The 22,228-nt window shown below is 41.0% G+C and overlaps 1 protein-coding gene and 1 non-coding gene across 2 annotated transcripts; one reads left to right on the forward strand and one right to left on the reverse strand.

Moving 5' to 3' along the window:
• The first annotated feature begins 12,367 nt into the window (after positions 1 to 12,367).
• LOC145715571 (peroxisomal succinyl-coenzyme A thioesterase-like) lies at positions 12,368 to 17,660 on the forward strand. Its single transcript, XM_081795953.1, has 3 exons — positions 12,368 to 12,938; positions 13,919 to 14,121; positions 16,832 to 17,660. The coding sequence occupies exons 1-3, from the start codon at positions 12,482 to 12,484 to the stop codon at positions 17,435 to 17,437; spliced, it is 1,266 nt and encodes a 421-aa protein (XP_081652079.1). The 5' UTR covers positions 12,368 to 12,481; the 3' UTR covers positions 17,438 to 17,660.
• LOC145715588 (small nucleolar RNA SNORD56) lies at positions 16,709 to 16,779 on the reverse strand. The gene has a single exon (XR_014137871.1). It is a non-coding gene; the product is annotated as a small nucleolar RNA SNORD56 (small nucleolar RNA).
• Positions 17,661 to 22,228: the final 4,568 nt, after the last annotated feature.

A 22,228-nucleotide genomic window follows, 5' to 3' on the forward strand; every position in this document is an offset into this window, starting at 1 on the left:
GAACAAATACTAGGTTACTTTTTCTAAAAAAATTTTTTTTTAATGTTTATTTATTTTTGAGACAGAGAGACACAGAGCATGAATGGGGGAGGGGCAGAGAGAGAGGGAGACACAGAATCGGAAGCAGGCTCCAGGCTCTGAGCCATCAGCCCAGAGCCTGACGCGGGGCTCGAACTCACAAACCGTGAGATCATGACCTGAGTTGAAGTCGGACGCTCAACTGACTGAGCCACCCAGGCGCCCCTTCTTTTTCTATCTCTGGGAGAATTGCCATCCAATGTTTGCTACTGGTTCAAATACTGGTAGCAGGGTAGAATTTTCATTGGCCAAAACTGTATAGAGAGGTGTTGATATGAGGATAGCCAGACTGACCTTTTCCTCACAGATATCAGAGATGAGTTCTTTGGGAGGAGGAGTTGAGGTAAGAAGGGGAGCATCTGTCCCAAGAATAGTTAAGTCTAAGCTCTGTTCCAAGGATGAATGACTGTGACTTATTTTCCTGCTTCTTGGCTTTCAGAATAGAGTTTGGAGGGGTGCCTGGGTGGCTCAGTCGGTTAAGCATCCGACTTCGGCTCAGGTCATCTCACAGTTCACAGATTCAAGCTCCGCATCAGGCTCTGTGCTGACAGCTCAGAGCCTGGAATCTGCTTCCGATTCTGTGTCTCCCTCTCCTTCTCTGCCCCCCTCCCAAAAAATAAATAAACACTAAAAAAAAAAAAAAAAAAAGAATAGAGTTTGGAAAATCAGAGTGTGACATTCTTAGAGGCATCATTCCTCATTTTCCCGACATCAGGGCTACAAAGCATTGCATAAATGTATTTGAAGAAATAAAGGTTGAGAATTTTCCAAAACTGATAAGGACGTCAAGCCACATATTCAAGAAGCACTATGTCTTAGCGTGGGCTGTTGTAACAAAATACCATAGGCTGGATGGCTGAAACAACAAGATATTTATCTCATTCTGGAGGCTGGGAAATCCAAGATCAATGTTCCAGCAGACTTAGTTCCCGGTAAGGGCTTTTTTCTGGCTCACAGATGGCTGACTTCTCCTTGTGTCTTCATGTGGCAAAGAAAGTGAGCTCTGGTTTTTTAGAAGGGCACTAATTCCATCCCGGGGGGGGGGGGGGGGGGAGGCTCACTCTCATGTCTTTATTTATTTATTTATTTATTTTAAATATAATTTATTGTCAAGTTGGTTTCCATACAACACCCAGTGCTCACCCCAACAAGTGCCTCCTCAATGCCCATCACCGACTTTCCCCTCTCCCCCACCCCTCATCAACCCTCAGTTTGTTCTCAGTATTTAACAGTCTCTTATGGGGGCGCCTGGGTGGCTCAGTCGGTTGAGCGTCCGACTTTGGCTCAGGTCATGATCTCACAGTTCGTGGACCTTCTCCCTGGCTACTTGGGCTTGGATCCAAGAGAGCAAGGCAAAATTGCATGCCATTCTTTTGACGTAGTCTTGGAAGCTACATGGCATCACTCTTGCCCTACTCTCTTGGTCAAGGCAGTCACAAAGACCCACCCAAGTTCAAGGAGAACATAGAGTTCACCTCTGAAAAAGGGGAGTGGCAAGATTCTAGAAGAATGTGGGATGGGAAACATTGTAACCATTTTTTGAAAATCTGCCCACCGGAGGTACCTTTATTTTCCATAAGAAAACTTGAATTAGTAACTACAAAGCCTCCTCAATCTGCTTCCTAGATGAAAAATATTAGGAGTCCAAAGTTCTTTTTTTTCTTAATTTTTATTTATTTTTGAGAGAGAGTCAGATAGAGCATGAGCAGGGGAGGGGCAGAGTGAGAGGGAGACACAGAATCCAAAGCAGGCTCCAGGCTCTGAGCTGTCAGCACAGAGCCCGATGTAGGGCTTGAACCCACAGACCGTGAGATCATGACCTGAGCCAAAGTCAGACGTTTAACTCACTGAGCCACCCAGGTGCCGCCCTCCCCCTTTTTTGGGCATTTTTTTCTGTTTTAGTTCAAATTTGTACTTCTACCAGAACAATTCTCTCAAGAACTATGTGGGTTTCCTAAAAACCTTAGTGAGATTCACCTTATTAGATAAAACATACCACTAGAAGTCTATTTGAGGTAAGAACTTCCCTACCTGGGGCTTCCTGTGAGGATGCTGCAGGATAATACTCTTAAGATTTGTAGAAGCTCTGTTATTTGATAGGATCTGCTAGGGACACCTTAAAATCTTCAGAGGGCCTTTTGTCAGTCTGAAATGTTCCGTGAAGCGCTACCTTGAATCTCTCTGAGGTCTTTACAAACGATCTTTCACAGACCCATTCCAGGTTTGACTTTGATCTGAGGTCCTGTCTTACTTAAAGACTAATTAACACATGGGAAGGCTGGGAAGAAGAAACAGTATTATTGTCAAACTTGGCAAGTCCTGGTTCTTTCATATTTAACAGAGCATTCTTTAATTTGTCCTCTTGCATTTTATCACAGGCAGCAAGAAGAAGCCGGGTGGCACTGTGGGTATTCTGCTGGGAAATCACCTTAGCCAGATTGTTGAATTCATTTAGGTATATTGTCCGTTTTTCACCTTACTGTGTCATTCTTGCCTTCAGCTTCCAGTAAGTTTTTATTGCTTTCCTTTAGCCCTCAATAATAGTCTCCATGCGGCCCTTTAGGCTTTCACTAACAGTCTCCTTGAAGTCCTTCCAGCTTCCACCTGCCACCTAGTCCTAAAAGCAGTTGTGATTCCTGTATATATAGGTATGTCCACAGGCTGCTTGAGTTTTCTCACAGCATAATACCGGAGGTTCAAGAATGAATTTCGCAAGAGAAGATGGCAGAAATACGTGGCATTTTTTCAGATCTAGCTTTGGAAGTCACATAGTATCATTTCAACTGTACTCTATTGTTTGAGGTGGACACAAAGACCTCAAGTGCAAGGAGAAGTGGCTATAGACCCTCATCTCCTGATAAGGAAAACGGCAAGTTTCCTAGAAGAGCATCTGAGATGGGAGTTAGTGTTGCAGTGATCTTTGGAAAATGCAGTCCTCCCACAGAATTGTTTGTTATGTAGGAAAACTGAAAAGAAAGATAAAGATTAGAAACTTAACCAGCAGGGCGCCTGGGTGGTTCAGTGGGTTAAGAGTCTGTATTTTGGTATGGGCTCAGGTCATGATCTCATGGTTTGTGAGACTGAGCCCCACATTGGGCTCTGTGCAGACAGTGTAGAGCCTGCTTGTGATTCTGTCTCCCTTTCTCTCTCTGCCCCTCCCCCACTTGTGTGTGCAAGGGCACTCTCTCTCTCTCTCAAAATAAATAAATAAACATTAAAAAACAAAAAACAAAAAACCTTACCAGCAAGGTGTGTGTGTGTGTGTGGGGGGGGGGGGGGCGGAATAGGCTAAATGTGTTGATAGGCATTAAGGAGGGCACTTGATGGGATGAGCGCTGGGTGTTATATGTAAGTGCTGAATCACAAAATTCTCCTCCCGAAACCAATACTACACTATATGTTAACTAATTTGAGTCTAAATCTAAAAATATGTGTATAAAAAAAGAAAAATATGGGAAAAAAACACCTTACCAGTAGCCACAGGAAAAAGATAACCTTCAAAGGAAAAACAATAGATCTAACAACTGACTTAAAAACAGCAATAATGGAAAAGGGAAACCACTGGAATAATATCCTCAATGTGATGACAGAAAATACCTGACGACCTAGAAGCCTATAACTAGCAAAATAGATACTTCAGTATGGAAGCATGTATTGTTCATAAAGTTTATTGAAAACAATTTGATGAAATCAAAATAAAATCATTTTTTGAAAAATATGAATTTAGATAATATAGCCTACCTGCAATAACGGAAACACTAAAGAGTATTCTTCAAGCACAAGGAAAATGATTCTAGGGGAAAGCAAGTAGGTGAAGGAAGAAATGGAATATAATGAAAAGTGTAAATATATAGATAAATCTAAATAAATATTTACAAATAATATACTATGGGGTTTCAAATACACAAAGAATTAAATAGCATATGAAGCAAGGAAATAAGTAGAGGTTATTGCATTTTTCACAAGGTGATACAAATGTTAATTTTTATTCAATGTTAATAAATCAGGAAAGTTATTACCATAAGCGAATATAGGAGGCAAATGGAATAATTTTTTAAAAAATAAAAGAAGATAAAAACTATAGAATAAGCAGGAAAGAAAAGAAATAATAATTTAAACTCAAATAGATCAGTAATTACATTAAATGTAATTGGACTATACATTTCAGTAAAGGGCAAGATATCAGGTTGATTTTCCTAGTGTGTTCAATCTTGTGCTCTAAAAAATGCTATAAGGTCATATATAGTATGGCACATGTATAGGGTATAAAGTAAACATATAAGGTAACAGACCGTTTTGCATTCAGCTAAATAAAAACTTAACTTTGATCAAGAAAAACAATAAATGTATTATGTAAGATTCAAAACTTGGTAAAAGTAAAAAATATTGTTCAAAGATACAAACATGATAAAATTATAAAGAAAGCGAAAAGGTTAATAGACACAAAATTGAAGATGGTGATTACCTTTGATTGGGATCAGGGTGCAGCACACAGGGGCTTCAGAAGTAAAGACAATGTTTTATGACTACTACTAGATAATGGTCATTATTTTTCCTTAAAGTCTCACATATTTTTCAATTATTCTTCTGATGTACTCAACATTTAACTTTTGAAAAAATCAATACAGATTTAAAAAGAAAGAAAACTCCAGAAGAGTTGCCTGCCTTAGGTTAGGACCCTCTGTGTTCCTTGCACATCTTCGTTGCCCACCAGTATTTAGAACCACATTAGGCATCCCGAACTGATTCACATAAAGGGAGCAGTGTAGGTCTATTCCAAGGGATGGGTGCAAATGTACTTCTGTAGTGTTTATCTGATATGCGATAACCTATCTACTTTATATTTCTACTACATTTTTCCATTTTGCTCTTTTATGACAGAAGTTAATGATATAGACTTCAAGAAGAGTCACTTGTCCCTACTTTTTCTGAGCTCCTTGCCCAGCTTCTCAAATCTATTACCGAGATCTTCTTAGCTAGACTGATTTCCCCTGACCATTCTTACCCAACATAAGACAGCTTAAGATGACTCCCTGGGTGTATTTCATGTCTTAAATCGGTCTGAACCCAATATACTTACATACCACAGCAACAATATACAAATACTAAACCAGTTTCATTTCAAAAAGAGCAACAGATAATGGTCTTCAGTAGGTAATACTTCCTTTCTGATGCTGGTTCTTTCAGAAAACCTTACTAATCAGATGAATATGGACCAGTAATTTAAATTCTGTACACATATTCATTATAATCCCATAAATTAGTGATGTGCTACAGATTGGTAGGCTTTGGGTCTTTTTGTGGTTTTCCTGAGATTCTTCTGCATAAAATCATTCACTAGTATTGCAATTCCTCTACATCTTTTTTTCTAAATTTTTATTTTATTTTTTTAAAAATAAACACCCAACACCCAACATGGGGCTCAAACTCACAACCCTGATATCAAGAATTATACGCTGTACTGACTGAGCCAGCAGGAAATCCTACCTCTTCCATTTTATCTTAAGATTTTATTTTATTTCATTTTAATATTTATTTATTTTTGAGAGGGGGCAGGGGCAGAGAGAGAGGGAGACAGAGGATCTGAAGCAGGCTCATCGCTGACAGCAGAGAGCCAGATGAGGGGCTCAAACTCAAGAATGGCGAGACCCTGACCTAAGCCAAAGTCAGACGCTTAACTGACTGAGCCACGCAGGCACGTCTCTTAAGATTGTATTTTATTTTATTTTTTTTGAGAAACAATTTTTATTTTATTTTATTTTTAATTTACATCCAAATTAGTTAGCATATAGTGCAACAATGATTTCAGGAGTAGATTCCTTAATGCCCCTTACCCATTTAGCCCATCCCTCCTCCCACAACCCCTCCCATAACCCTGTTTGTTCTCCATATTTAAGAGTCTCTTATGTTTTGTCCCTCTCCCTGTTTTTAATTATTTTTGTTTTCCTTCCCTTACATTCATCTGTTTTGTGTCTTGAAGTCCTCATAGGAGTGAAGTCATATGACATTTGTCTTTCTCTGACTGACCAATCTCGCGTAGCATAATACCCTCCAGTTCCATCCACGTAGTTGCAAATGGCAAGATTTCATTCTTTTTGATTGCTGAGTAATACTCCATTGTGTGTGTGTATGTATGTGTATATATATATATATATATATATATATATATATATGTATACCACATCTTCTTTATCCATTCATCCATCGATGGACATTTGGGCTCTTTCCATACTTTGGCTATTGTTGATAGTGCTGCTATAAACATGGGGGTGCATGTGTCCCTTTATCCCTGTGTCCCTTGGATAAATGCCTAGTAGTGCAATTGCTGGGTCATAGGGTAGTTCTATTTTTAGTTTTTTGAGGAACCTCCATCCTGTTTTCCAGAGTGGCTGCACCAGTTTGCATTCCCACCAGCAGTGCAAAAGAGATCCTCTTCCTGCTCATCCTTGCCAACATCTGTTGTTGCCTGCGTTGTTAATGTTAGCCATTTTGACAGGTGTAAGGTGGTGCCTCATTGTGGTTTTGATTTGTATTTCCCTGATGATGAGTGATGTTGAGCATTTTTTCATGTATCGGTTGGCCATCTGGATGTCTTCTTTGGAGAAGTGTCTATTCATGTCTTTTGCCCATTTCTTTACTGGATTATTTGTTTTTTGGGTGTTGAGTTTGATAAGTTCTTTATAGATTTTGGATACTAACCCTTTATCTGATATGTCATTTGCAAATATCTTCTCCCATTCTGTCGGTTGCCTTTTAGTTTTGCTGCTTGTTTAAGATTTTATTTTTAAGTAATCTCTACACCCAACATGGGGCTCAAACTCACAACCCTGAGATTCAAGAGTTGTATGCTCTACTGCCTGAGCCAGCGAGGCACTCTTCTTACCATTTTAATCTCGTAAGTACATGAATGGGTGGCGCTCTTATTACAGAACGATTCTCTTGTCTTATGATGGGGTTCTCTACTGTCTTGCATCTCTCTGTCTCTCTTTATCTATCTATCTATCTATCTATCTATCTATCTATCTATCTATCTAGTACAATATCTTGTCCACTACAATTGTAATTCCAGACACCTTTGACTTTTAATCACATAAAGACATGAGAAGGGATGATGGGGTTCATCAAGAGTGTCTCCTATATTGTGCCATCCCTAAGATCTTCACCAATCACAGAAATGCCAATCAGTTTCTTTATATCTACCTCACTTCATGCTCATAAAGAAATGAAAAGGCATTGTCCACTCTAAGATGAACTGCATGCATATATAATCTGCATGAAGGTATCAACTTTCTGGATTTTCTTCATAATCCCAGGATTCTGATGTAGCTTTTGTTTGGTCTCAGGTATGTCCAAAGCCTGGAACTATATGAACTTTGGCATTGGTTAAAGTAAATATTGTGCAGTCACTGTGTATCATAAGCCAATATTGAGGTTTCTACTAGTTCCCAGTAATTCTTGCTGGTAGGGCCAAGTTCTTACATGTTGTTCTTGATGATGTGAACATACAACATTCTTCTAAGTCCCTGCACATGCCATTCATTTTATCCAAGGATATTATCACCTCCTAGACAAGTTCAAGGTCCTATGGTAGAGATTTCAAATGTCCAATTTGGGAACCACACTCAAGATTCAAAGCACCACCAGTGGAAACAATACTATGTAGTCTAAATCTGTGTAGTCCATGGGGTATGCTAGAATTAGGTTGTGCACCTGGAAAAAACACTGACAGGACATTAGGCAGCAAAGACAATTCCAGTTAGCAGAACCTGGGTCTGACTTATAATGACAATATTAAAATAGAAAACTGTGATGTTATGAGAGGAAAGTCTATTTGGGAGAAGATTTGGAGTTTAAAGCTTAGGGTAAAAAGATGAGGGGATGAGAGTACTATCTCCTGGGCTTTCAAGAAATCAGAGCAGCAGGGAGCATTCAGCTGGTCTCTTGAGACAAGTTTCTCTGACTTCTCCTCATGATGTTGAAGGGCAAATTTATTTAGTCCTTCTCCATAAATCACCTCAAACTTTCCCAGTAATAAAGGTAAAAGAAGAAGACTTCCAAGGGCTAACAAATAGACACACTATTGAGAAGAGACCTACTGACTCACCAAGAAATCCAGCTCTTACTATAATATACAACCGGACTTCTGGAAAATCTATGTTAAATTGGCTACTAGGATCAGGCAGAGGACATTCAGATTGACCAGGCTGAATAGGGGGAGAGAGGGTCTCACAGTGAGCGCTCTCCTCTGAATATGATATCTAAGAGTTAGATGCTCTGTTTCTGTGTTTGATGAGCTTATGGAGATTACCACGATCCTACTTAAGGGAAGTTGGAAAATAACTGCAGTCATGAAGAGTTATAACAGAAGGAATCAGGAATAATTAAAGAGACCGTTTGAATCAGCCTGAAGCAGGCTGCCCCAGTTGCCCAAATAATCTGCTTTCACTACATTGCAAATAAACTGGCATTCATATTTTCTCAAAGATTTACATCCTGCTCTTCCAAATGGTTAGAAGCAGAGCTATTGCAGGGCACGGATGGTGCTGGTGGTGAATAGCCAGAGAACTGGCAAATAGAAAATACATTTTTAGGGGGTATCTGCCTGGCTCAGTCTGTACAGAATGCAACTCTTGATCTTGGGGTTGTAAGCCCCACGTTGGGTGTAGAGCTTCCTTAAAATATTTTAAAATTGTATTTTTGTGAACTAGTGTTTCATTCTGTTCGTACAATAGCTTCTGGGTCAAACTATCTCGTCATTGATTACTAGTGATTGAATACAATTACAAAAGTAGGGGGGCCCTGGGTGGCTCAGTTGGTCGAGCATCTCACTCTTGATTATGGCTCAAGTCATGATCCCAGGGTGATGGGATTAAGCCCTGTGTCTGGCTCTGTGCTGACCACGGAGCCTGCTTGGGATTCTGTTTCTCATCTGCCCCTCTCCCCCACTCATGCTCTCTCTCTCTCAAAAAAAATTTTTTTTTAAATTACAAAAGTCGGGGCGCCTGGGTGGCTCAGTCGGTTAAGCGGCCGACTTCGGCTCAGGTCATGATCTCGCGGTCCGTGAGTTCGAGCCCCACGTCCGGCTCTGTGCTGACAGCTCAGAGCCTGGAACCTGTTTCAGATTCTGTGTCTCCCTCTCTCTGACCCTCCCCTGTTCATGCTCTGTCTCTCCCTGTCTCAAATATAAATAAAAACGTTAAAAAAATAAAAAAAATAAATTACAAAAGTAAATGATATAGCACCTGAAAGAGTTAATCTCTCAAACTCCCCACTAACAGCTCCAACTAGGGCAAAACTCCTGGCAAGCACTCACCTTGGTAACTTCTGTAATTCAAAGTTCTGGGACCTGAGCCAAGAGCAGGCTTACCAGGCTAAGAGTATAGCTGTTTTTGTACCCAGACAGCAAGTGTTTATTTTGAAAACTATGCTTTCCGTTTAATCGAATCTCTCTGAATATAAGGAGCCTTTCCTTAAAGACTCCCTCAAAGGGGAGACATGTGGCCCTAATGCCCTTTCTCTCTAGACTTGTTACAATATCAGATTCCTCTGGAGAAATCATATGCTTAGGTCTAGATGCTTTAGACAAGGGAAATATTCAAGTATTTCAGCGGATTTTTAGACACAGGATCAGAGATAACACAAGTTCCTGGAAACCTCAATCAAATGGGAAAGACTAAATGTTGAAAGATATGGAGGAGGAAGGATCTGAGGTGGACAGGTTTTACCAACCCTGCAAGTGGGGCACAGAAGATCAAAGGTATCCTTTTTGGTGATTTCATCACTCTCTGATATTTTTCTTTGTTGTTTAAACCTTTCATTTTGAAATAATTTTAGACCCACAAAAATGTGGGTCAAAAATAGTACAGGGTTCCCTATATAATTCCTCCCCTTCCCTTAATGTTAACATTTGACATAACCATACTACAAATATCAAAATCAGGAAGTTACCATTGATACAATACTATGTAACCACGAGAGTATTATTGAAATTAAGTTATCGCTATCTTGGAGAAGGGACTTACTCAAATGGGATGTATACTGGCTGCTAAGAAATGGAAACTTGGAGCTTTCTTGTCCCACAAAAACTGTAAACAAGAAATAGACCCAGGCAGGATCATGAGTGAAATCATAACCAATATTGGAGTTAACTGGGAGCCCATCCCACCTCCAACCTTTTCTCCTTTAACTCTCACTTGGATTTTTGGAAAAGTAAATGGATCTCAGATGTCAATGGAGCATAAAAAACCCCAGAAGAATCTGTAACTGTGGTTGACACTATTTCTCTACAGGAAGATCTTTCTCAGTCATCTCTGATTGTTATTTTATTAATCTTACTATGGCATTGCTTTTGATCCCCATATGTATATATGTATGTATGTATTTATTTACATTTTAGACATTAACAGCAATTTGCTCTCACTTGGCAGCCAGTGATTTATCTTGCCTCCAAGATATTTCCAGTTCTCTAACATTTGACATAATCTGTTTAGGCAATATTTAAAAGGTGTCCTAAGTTTAATTCAGATAGTGAAATTACTCATTGATGCTATACTGATCGGAGATAACACTGAAATAATTCTTTCTGAAACTCAACCTTTCCATATTGAACTTATAATAAAAGTCAGTGGGCTATTAAGCATGGAAAAGTTCAGGGGCCTTTTACAAGATACAAACATTTATGGGTGTGTAATTATCTGGGGGTAACCAGAGAGATCCTACCCTAAATCAGGCAAAGGCTTTTGTCTATCCATAAGTCCCTACCCTTAAAATAGGGGCACAGAAATTAATTTTTATGTTTAATATTGGAGCTAGTACGCCACATATTGGGGTATTAATCTACAGCTACTTCAAGTCACTAGGCAAACATTGGAATTTGTATGAAGTCACTCCTCTCTTACAGCAGCTGATTCTTTTTCAGATTGTGAGCAAGCCGCCCTGGCAGTTGGCCTGTACAATACTTATTTCTTCCATGGAGTTCCTGCGTGCTGAATTCCCTACAGGAGGGCACTTTTGAATGGCCAATGCAAGGCCTCCTCCTTAGCTGCTTTCCCCTCATGTGCCTGGGAGCCATTTCTGCGTCTCTTCACAGCATCCTGGGTATCAGGGAAGGGAGAGGGAGAAGTCACCTTTCACCATGACTTTCTGAAACCTGAGTGCAGATTTCAATTGTGCTGGCGGCTGTGATAGCCCACGAAGTCTTTGTAAGCTGAGTGTCCCTAGATTGTGCACAGCCTGTAACTCTTTAAGCAACAGGTGTTTAAAAAACCCTGCAGCAGTTACTCGGGAGATAGAGTAGTCAAAGCTCACCGAACTCTGAGATCTGGGACCTACTCTGGCTTCTTTTTATTCAGCTTATAAATATTTATTGAGCTTGCCCTCACTGGGCATCTTCTGTATGCTCCATCCACCCTGTTGTGTAACCTAGTAGGCTGAGCTGATTGGCTGCGTTCAGCTAAAGAAACGCACTCAGGAATATGAAGGGCAAGAGGAGAGTGAGGTCAAGGTGTTTATTCTCTCCACTCCTACTATCTCACAGTGGACTGCCTGGCTCCCACCACCATAGCTACAACTCCTGCCAGGCAGCCCTCTCCCTTGAGACTTCAGGCCCAAGGGTCTGCCGCCAACCTTGCCAATGCCTTTGGGAACAGTCTCTTTATGGAACTCTCCACAAACTACCTATTTGGAATGTGCCACTTGATTCCTGCCAGAACCCAGACACAACTCAACCCTCACACTGCCAGTGTCGAGATTTGTGAATGAAGAGCAAAACTCTTCCTGAGCACCCACTATAGGTGGATTGGTGCGGTGCTTTTACACGTTAGCCCATGTAATCATCACAATAAACCTTTTACAGATAAGGAGACTGGATTCAGGGGCTTCATTACATATCTTGCTAAAGATCACCAGGCTCTTAAGGAGCAGGATCAGACCGGAACCCAGGTAGATCTCACCCCAGAAACATCTACCTGCTCTGGAAGCCACCCTAGGTACTCTTAACTCTAGAAAAAGGCTTGGAAAAGGATGGAGAGGCAATGGAAGGATTAGGACTGCTTCTCCACTGATCATCTGAATTATAATCGCCTGGGATGCTTTATAAAACTCCAGGTTCTCCGAACTACTAGTATCTTTCCCAATCTCACTGGTCTTGGTACGTCTATTTCCACACTCACTGCGCTGGATTGCATAATAATGAACTCTTACTTTGGCAGACACTTCCTTCCAATCAGACACTAGTGGATTTTCACAAACTCTAGCTGACTTCATACAGCGGATTAGCGTGTCCAAGCGCCCAATCTGAAGATCGCAAAGTTTCCAATTGCAGTTGCTTCCCCGGGAGGTGGAGGGACTCCTGGCCGGACACGTGACTCTGGGGAGCCGGCCTTGCTGTACCGCAGTAATCAGGATGGCGGCTACGGTGACGCTGGAGCCCGCGGGCCGCTGCGCATGGGACGAGCCCGTGCGCATCACCGTGCGCGGCCTCTCCCGGGGACAGCCCGTCACGCTGCGCACGTCCCTGCGCGACGAGAATGGCGCGCTCTTCCGGGCCCGCGCGCTGTACCAAGCAGACGCCGACGGCCTCCTGGACCTGGCGCGCGCGCCCGCGCTGGGCGGCAGCTTCACGGGGCTCGAGCCCATGGGGCTGCTCTGGGCCCTGGAGCCCGAGAAGCCTTTTTGGCGGTTTGTGAAGCGGGACGTGCAGACGCCCTTCGCGGTGGAGCTGGAGGTGCTCGAGGGCCACGAGCCCGATATCGGGCGGGTCCTGAGCCGGACGGTGCTGGAGCGCGACTTCCTGCGGCCGGGGGTGCGGCGCGGGCCGGTGCGCGCGGGCCGGGTGCGCGGCACGCTCTTCCTGCCGCCTGGTGAGTGCTAGGCACGAGGGACAGACAGGGTGCCCTGGTGGCCGTGGTTTCCGGTACTGCTTTAGGGAGAATTTAGGTCGTCCCTAAGGACAGAGAAACTGATGATTGCTAAGCCAGTGCACAAACCGGGGTGTGTATTTTGAGATGTTGGGCTCTGTGTTACGCGTTTTGCTGGCATTATCTCTTTTAATCTCTTTTAATCTCCGTAATATCTCAATGAGGTGGGTATTGTTCCGAAGGTAAAGATAAATAAATAAATGGGTAGGCATGTTGTCCACCTTGCTATTAAAAACTACTCTGTAGATCTCATCAGCCCGACTGGTCTTAGGGAAAATGATAACGATCAAGGAAGGATTGCCATGTCATCCTTCTCTAGTGTCCTGGGTGCATTAGGCGTTTTCCCCACTTCTTCATGCCCCTCGGTGCCACAGGTCACACTTAAGACTCCCCTGCCTTTCTCACCTGAAGTCATCTCTGGGTATTTATTTTTCTTTCCTCTCTCTAGATAGACATCTGAAATATCAGTACACACACACACACACACACACACACACACACACACGAAAGCCAAGGGTCGATGCAACCCAACATAAAGCTTTATTTCGAGATTCTTAATTTTATGTCCAATCCCCTAACAGGACACTGTGAATCAACACTATCTGAAACATGAAATTCCTCCTTCCATGCTGCAATCATTAATGACAGACTTTGTTACTCTCCCTGACAACCAAAAATTCTTAGAATCTTGTAGATAATTTATAGAATCATATGGAGGATAAACTCATCACTGAGAAGGGAGATTTTCCTTTGTAGATTTTCCTCTTTCCAAGGTACTTGTATTCCATTTCAGTAGTAACTTGGGGAGCAGATTTTTGCCTTTGATTCATAGGAACCCACTAAGTAATTTAGAAAGATCTCTAAAAGGAAAACAAATTCATTAAATGTATAATGCCTTTCCTTTCTATTATTCTATTCTCTAGGACCTGGACCTTTCCCAGGGATCATTGACATCTTTGGAATCGGAGGGGGCCTGTTGGAATACAGAGCCAGCCTTCTGGCTGGTCATGGCTTTGCCACGTTGGCGTTAGCTTATTATAATTTTGAAGATCTTCCCGAGGAATTGGATAGCATAGACCTGACCTACTTTGAAGAAGCCGTGTGCTACATGCTTCAACACTCCCAGGTTCTCCTAATGTCCTTTATTGTATCATTCTTTCCAGAAATACATCCAGAGATGGTGTCACTTTGCACTCACCTGTACCAGGTGCCCTGATGCTGCTCTAGTCTTCCTTCACAGAGATTTCTTTTAGAGACTTCCTTGGCTTTAGGTGCCTATTTACACTTTCTCTGTCAGATGGCTTAGTAATGCAGAATTAATCATAAAATCCATGTGAGATTTTATTTAAAGGAATTATTCAGGGACATTAAAATTCCTCTTGTTATGCAAATGGGGTTTCTAATTTGTTAGTTTTGCATGCTTTTTTCAATTAAGTTTCTTTTAATGTTTATTTATTTATTTTGAGAAAGAGAGCAAGCAGGGGAGGGACAGAGAGAGAGGGAGAAAGATAATCGCAAGCAGGCTCCCTGTTGTTAGCGCAGAGCCCAACGTGTGGCTCCAACTCACAAATCGTGAGATCGTGACCTGAGCCAAGATCAAGAGTTGGATGCTCAACTGGCTGAGCCATCCAGGAGCCCCTTTAATTAAGTTTTTTAATTTTAATTCCAGTATAGTTAACATACAGTGTTCTATTATTTTCAGGTGTGCAGTATAGTGATTCAACAGCCCATCACAACTGCAGCCTTAATCCCCAGCGCCTATTTAACCCCACCCACCTTCCCCTCTGGTAACCATCAGTTTGTTCTTTGTAGTTAAGAGTCTGTTGATTTCCCTCCCTCTCTTTTTCCCTTTGCTCATTTTGATTTTTAAATTCCACATATGAGTGAAATTCTATGGTATTTGTCATTCTCTGACTGACTTATTTCACTTAGCATTATACTCTCTAGTTCTATCCATGGGGTTACAAATGGCAAGATTTCATTCTTTTTTATGGCTCAATTATGTCTATCTATCTACACGCACACACACGTGCGTGCACGCGTGCACACACACACACACACACACACACACACCACATTTTTATCCATTCATCTATCATGCGTACTTGGGCGGATTCCTAATTTGGCTATTGTAAACAATGCTGCAGTAAACATAGGGGTGCATGTATCCCTTTGAATTCATGTTTTTGCATTTTTTGGGTAAATACCCAGTAGTGCAAATACTGGATTGTAGGATAGTTCTATTTTTAACTTTTTGAGGAACCTCCATACTGTTTTCCACAGTAGGTGCACCAGTTTGCATTCCCGTATATGTGTGTTCCTTTTTCTCCACATCCATGCCAACACTTGTTTCTTGTGTTACTGATTTTAGCCATTCTAACAGGTGTGAGGTGATATCTCATTATAGTTTTGATTTGCATTTCCCTGATGATGAGTGATGTTGAGCATGTTTTCATATGTGTGTTGGCTTATATGTCTTCCTCTTTTTTTTTTTTTTTTTTGGTGTGTATGTCTCCTCTGAAAAAATGCCTATTCATGTCTTCTGCCCATTTTTCTTTTTCTTTCTTTCTTTCTTTCTTTCTTTCTTTCTTTCTTTCTTTCTTTTCCTTCTTCTTCTTCTTCTTCTTCTTCTTCTTCTTCTTCTTCTCCCTTCCTTCCTTCCTTCCTTCCTTCCTTCCTTCCTTCCTTAACTGTTTTTAAGTAGGCTCCATGCCCAGTGTGGGTCTTGAACTCAGGACCCTGAGATTAAGAGTCATATGCTCTACTGACTGAACTGGCTAGGTGCCCCTGCCCATCTATTAATTTGATTATTTGTTTTTTGCATGTTGGGTTTTATACATTCTTTCTATATTTTAGATACTACCCTTTATAAGATATGTAATTTGCAAATATCTTCTCCCATCCCTTAGGTTACCTTTTAGTTTTGTTGTTTGTTTCCTTCACTGGAATCTTTTTATTTTGATTTTTTAATCTTTAACTTACTATGTGTGTTCCCAAATTTTGACCAGAACTTGCTCACGCATTTCAGAAGCTAAGAACTACTTAATTTGATTCTGAAGTCTTACTTTGTTTCTATAGAGTTAATTATTTGGTAGTGTATTTAGATGGGGTTTGATGAATCTTTCGCTTCATAGAACGGAACTTGATTCCACACAGTTAGATACCTAGGCCCATTGAGACTTGATTGTGCCTACCTGAATGTGGACCTGAATTTCATAGGCTCCATGATTGGCCATTCTCTAGTGGATGATTCTCTGGAACATTTGTAAATGATTCCCAGACTTGCCAGTGAGGTTAATCTTTGATTGCCATGAAAAAAGAAAAAAAAAAAAAGATTTGTTTGCCATGTGTTCAGCCAGATATGTTTAATATGGGAAAGAGGTTGAGGTTGAAGTTGAGCTGAAGTTGATACTCTTGTGGCCAATTCACAAATTAAAGGTAGCAGCATCTCTAGTTACATTCCATTTTCTTTTAATAGGTAATACCTTTATTTATTTATTTTTTGAAACTAATCTCTATGCCCAATGTGGGGCTTGAACACAGGACCCTAAGATCAAGAGTCGTGTGCTCTACCCACTGACCCAGCCAGATGCCCATTTTCTTTCTTTCTTTCTTTCTTTCTTTCTTTCTTTCTTTCTTTCTTTCTTTCTTTTTGTTTTTCTTGTCAGCCTCTAATAGGACAGCTACTTCTTATTTTTCCTCTACCCTCAGCTTCACTAAGACTGAAAGTATGAACACTCACTAGGTGAGCTGCTATTGACGAAAAATGCTGCCATCATTGTAGAACATTTTTCTATTAGATACATTCTTGATGCTTCTTTCTTCTTTTCTTCCAGGTAAAGGGCCCAGGCATTGGGCTTCTGGGCATTTCTTTAGGGGCTGATATTTGTCTCTCCATGGCCTCATTTTTAAAGAACATCTCAGCCACAGTTTCCATCAATGGATCTGGGTTCAGTGGAAACAAACCTATACACTACAAGCAGACTTGCATCCCTTCATTGAGCTATGATCTGAGGAGAATCAAGGTCACTTTCTCAGGCGTCCTGGACATTGTGGATATACGGAATGATACTGTAGGAAGCTATGAGAACCCCAGCATGATTCCAATTGAGAAGGCCGAGGGGCCTATCCTCTTCATCGTGGGTCAGGATGACCATAACTGGAGGAGTGAGTTATATGCCCAAATAGCCTCTGAACGGTTACAGGCCCATGGAAAGGAAAAACTTAAGATCATCTCTTATCCTGGGACTGGGCATTACATTGAGCCTCCTTACTTCCCCCTGTGCCCAGCTTCTGTGCATAAATTACTGAACAAACCTGTGCTCTGGGGTGGGGAGCCCAGGGCTCATTCTAAGGCCCAGGAAGATGCTTGGAAACAAATTCTAACCTTTTTCTGCAGACATCTTGGAGGTCCCCAGAATATAGCTTCTCCCAAATTGTAATGTGTTGGGTCTGTTGTCTACATGAGAAATTCAAGGTCAGATTCTGGTGTTTAATAATCATATGTGAATTGGTTGTCCCCTGGATAACATTAAATTCATGTCATGGGTATTAATGATGTGTTTTAGGTAACAATTTGAATAGATTATTTTTTCATTAATTTTACTAATGTAATACATGCATATTACAGAAGATTCAGTTACATGTATACAACACACACACACACACACACACACACACACACACACAAAAGCATTCCCTGTTAAAATTTGTGTTTTCTTCTATATGGTTTTTACTTACCACTTTGAGCCATGGTTGAAATTTAAAGCTGAACAAATACTAGGTTACTTTTTCTAAAAAAATTTTTTTTTAATGTTTATTTATTTTTGAGACAGAGAGACACAGAGCATGAATGGGGGAGGGGCAGAGAGAGAGGGAGACACAGAATCGGAAGCAGGCTCCAGGCTCTGAGCCATCAGCCCAGAGCCTGACGCGGGGCTCGAACTCACAAACCGTGAGATCATGACCTGAGTTGAAGTCGGACGCTCAACTGACTGAGCCACCCAGGCGCCCCTTCTTTTTCTATCTCTGGGAGAATTGCCATCCAATGTTTGCTACTGGTTCAAATACTGGTAGCAGGGTAGAATTTTCATTGGCCAAAACTGTATAGAGAGGTGTTGATATGAGGATAGCCAGACTGACCTTTTCCTCACAGATATCAGAGATGAGTTCTTTGGGAGGAGGAGTTGAGGTAAGAAGGGGAGCATCTGTCCCAAGAATAGTTAAGTCTAAGCTCTGTTCCAAGGATGAATGACTGTGACTTATTTTCCTGCTTCTTGGCTTTCAGAATAGAGTTTGGAGGGGTGCCTGGGTGGCTCAGTCGGTTAAGCATCCGACTTCGGCTCAGGTCATCTCACAGTTCACAGATTCAAGCTCCGCATCAGGCTCTGTGCTGACAGCTCAGAGCCTGGAATCTGCTTCCGATTCTGTGTCTCCCTCTCCTTCTCTGCCCCCCTCCCAAAAAATAAATAAACACTAAAAAAAAAAAAAAAAAAAGAATAGAGTTTGGAAAATCAGAGTGTGACATTCTTAGAGGCATCATTCCTCATTTTCCCGACATCAGGGCTACAAAGCATTGCATAAATGTATTTGAAGAAATAAAGGTTGAGAATTTTCCAAAACTGATAAGGACGTCAAGCCACATATTCAAGAAGCACTATGTCTTAGCGTGGGCTGTTGTAACAAAATACCATAGGCTGGATGGCTGAAACAACAAGATATTTATCTCATTCTGGAGGCTGGGAAATCCAAGATCAATGTTCCAGCAGACTTAGTTCCCGGTAAGGGCTTTTTTCTGGCTCACAGATGGCTGACTTCTCCTTGTGTCTTCATGTGGCAAAGAAAGTGAGCTCTGGTTTTTTAGAAGGGCACTAATTCCATCCCGGGGGGGGGGGGGGGGAGGCTCACTCTCATGTCTTTATTTATTTATTTATTTATTTTAAATATAATTTATTGTCAAGTTGGTTTCCATACAACACCCAGTGCTCACCCCAACAAGTGCCTCCTCAATGCCCATCACCGACTTTCCCCTCTCCCCCACCCCTCATCAACCCTCAGTTTGTTCTCAGTATTTAACAGTCTCTTATGGGGGCGCCTGGGTGGCTCAGTCGGTTGAGCGTCCGACTTTGGCTCAGGTCATGATCTCACAGTTCGTGGACCTTCTCCCTGGCTACTTGGGCTTGGATCCAAGAGAGCAAGGCAAAATTGCATGCCATTCTTTTGACGTAGTCTTGGAAGCTACATGGCATCACTCTTGCCCTACTCTCTTGGTCAAGGCAGTCACAAAGACCCACCCAAGTTCAAGGAGAACATAGAGTTCACCTCTGAAAAAGGGGAGTGGCAAGATTCTAGAAGAATGTGGGATGGGAAACATTGTAACCATTTTTTGAAAATCTGCCCACCGGAGGTACCTTTATTTTCCATAAGAAAACTTGAATTAGTAACTACAAAGCCTCCTCAATCTGCTTCCTAGATGAAAAATATTAGGAGTCCAAAGTTCTTTTTTTTCTTAATTTTTATTTATTTTTGAGAGAGAGTCAGATAGAGCATGAGCAGGGGAGGGGCAGAGTGAGAGGGAGACACAGAATCCAAAGCAGGCTCCAGGCTCTGAGCTGTCAGCACAGAGCCCGATGTAGGGCTTGAACCCACAGACCGTGAGATCATGACCTGAGCCAAAGTCAGACGTTTAACTCACTGAGCCACCCAGGTGCCGCCCTCCCCCTTTTTTGGGCATTTTTTTCTGTTTTAGTTCAAATTTGTACTTCTACCAGAACAATTCTCTCAAGAACTATGTGGGTTTCCTAAAAACCTTAGTGAGATTCACCTTATTAGATAAAACATACCACTAGAAGTCTATTTGAGGTAAGAACTTCCCTACCTGGGGCTTCCTGTGAGGATGCTGCAGGATAATACTCTTAAGATTTGTAGAAGCTCTGTTATTTGATAGGATCTGCTAGGGACACCTTAAAATCTTCAGAGGGCCTTTTGTCAGTCTGAAATGTTCCGTGAAGCGCTACCTTGAATCTCTCTGAGGTCTTTACAAACGATCTTTCACAGACCCATTCCAGGTTTGACTTTGATCTGAGGTCCTGTCTTACTTAAAGACTAATTAACACATGGGAAGGCTGGGAAGAAGAAACAGTATTATTGTCAAACTTGGCAAGTCCTGGTTCTTTCATATTTAACAGAGCATTCTTTAATTTGTCCTCTTGCATTTTATCACAGGCAGCAAGAAGAAGCCGGGTGGCACTGTGGGTATTCTGCTGGGAAATCACCTTAGCCAGATTGTTGAATTCATTTAGGTATATTGTCCGTTTTTCACCTTACTGTGTCATTCTTGCCTTCAGCTTCCAGTAAGTTTTTATTGCTTTCCTTTAGCCCTCAATAATAGTCTCCATGCGGCCCTTTAGGCTTTCACTAACAGTCTCCTTGAAGTCCTTCCAGCTTCCACCTGCCACCTAGTCCTAAAAGCAGTTGTGATTCCTGTATATATAGGTATGTCCACAGGCTGCTTGAGTTTTCTCACAGCATAATACCGGAGGTTCAAGAATGAATTTCGCAAGAGAAGATGGCAGAAATACGTGGCATTTTTTCAGATCTAGCTTTGGAAGTCACATAGTATCATTTCAACTGTACTCTATTGTTTGAGGTGGACACAAAGACCTCAAGTGCAAGGAGAAGTGGCTATAGACCCTCATCTCCTGATAAGGAAAACGGCAAGTTTCCTAGAAGAGCATCTGAGATGGGAGTTAGTGTTGCAGTGATCTTTGGAAAATGCAGTCCTCCCACAGAATTGTTTGTTATGTAGGAAAACTGAAAAGAAAGATAAAGATTAGAAACTTAACCAGCAGGGCGCCTGGGTGGTTCAGTGGGTTAAGAGTCTGTATTTTGGTATGGGCTCAGGTCATGATCTCATGGTTTGTGAGACTGAGCCCCACATTGGGCTCTGTGCAGACAGTGTAGAGCCTGCTTGTGATTCTGTCTCCCTTTCTCTCTCTGCCCCTCCCCCACTTGTGTGTGCAAGGGCACTCTCTCTCTCTCTCAAAATAAATAAATAAACATTAAAAAACAAAAAACAAAAAACCTTACCAGCAAGGTGTGTGTGTGTGTGGGGGGGGGGGGGGGGCGGAATAGGCTAAATGTGTTGATAGGCATTAAGGAGGGCACTTGATGGGATGAGCGCTGGGTGTTATATGTAAGTGCTGAATCACAAAATTCTCCTCCCGAAACCAATACTACACTATATGTTAACTAATTTGAGTCTAAATCTAAAAATATGTGTATAAAAAAAGAAAAATATGGGAAAAAAACACCTTACCAGTAGCCACAGGAAAAAGATAACCTTCAAAGGAAAAACAATAGATCTAACAACTGACTTAAAAACAGCAATAATGGAAAAGGGAAACCACTGGAATAATATCCTCAATGTGATGACAGAAAATACCTGACGACCTAGAAGCCTATAACTAGCAAAATAGATACTTCAGTATGGAAGCATGTATTGTTCATAAAGTTTATTGAAAACAATTTGATGAAATCAAAATAAAATCATTTTTTGAAAAATATGAATTTAGATAATATAGCCTACCTGCAATAACGGAAACACTAAAGAGTATTCTTCAAGCACAAGGAAAATGATTCTAGGGGAAAGCAAGTAGGTGAAGGAAGAAATGGAATATAATGAAAAGTGTAAATATATAGATAAATCTAAATAAATATTTACAAATAATATACTATGGGGTTTCAAATACACAAAGAATTAAATAGCATATGAAGCAAGGAAATAAGTAGAGGTTATTGCATTTTTCACAAGGTGATACAAATGTTAATTTTTATTCAATGTTAATAAATCAGGAAAGTTATTACCATAAGCGAATATAGGAGGCAAATGGAATAATTTTTTAAAAAATAAAAGAAGATAAAAACTATAGAATAAGCAGGAAAGAAAAGAAATAATAATTTAAACTCAAATAGATCAGTAATTACATTAAATGTAATTGGACTATACATTTCAGTAAAGGGCAAGATATCAGGTTGATTTTCCTAGTGTGTTCAATCTTGTGCTCTAAAAAATGCTATAAGGTCATATATAGTATGGCACATGTATAGGGTATAAAGTAAACATATAAGGTAACAGACCGTTTTGCATTCAGCTAAATAAAAACTTAACTTTGATCAAGAAAAACAATAAATGTATTATGTAAGATTCAAAACTTGGTAAAAGTAAAAAATAT

Source organism: Panthera onca, chromosome B3, assembly GCF_046562875.1.
Source record: "Panthera onca isolate mPanOnc1 chromosome B3, mPanOnc1 haplotype 2, whole genome shotgun sequence".
In the NCBI taxonomy this organism is placed as follows: domain Eukaryota; kingdom Metazoa; phylum Chordata; class Mammalia; order Carnivora; family Felidae; genus Panthera; species Panthera onca.

Excerpts from the sequence above, each read along its gene's own strand:
- LOC145715571 (XM_081795953.1), top strand. The coding sequence starts at position 12,482 with ATGGCGGCTACGGTGACGCTGGAGCCCGCGGGCCGCTGCGCATGGGAC. Across the intron at positions 12,939-13,918 it reads CACGCTCTTCCTGCCGCCTG|GACCTGGACCTTTCCCAGGG; the intron begins GTGAGTGCTAGG and ends TCTATTCTCTAG. Across the intron at positions 14,122-16,831 it reads ACATGCTTCAACACTCCCAG|GTAAAGGGCCCAGGCATTGG; the intron begins GTTCTCCTAATG and ends CTTTTCTTCCAG.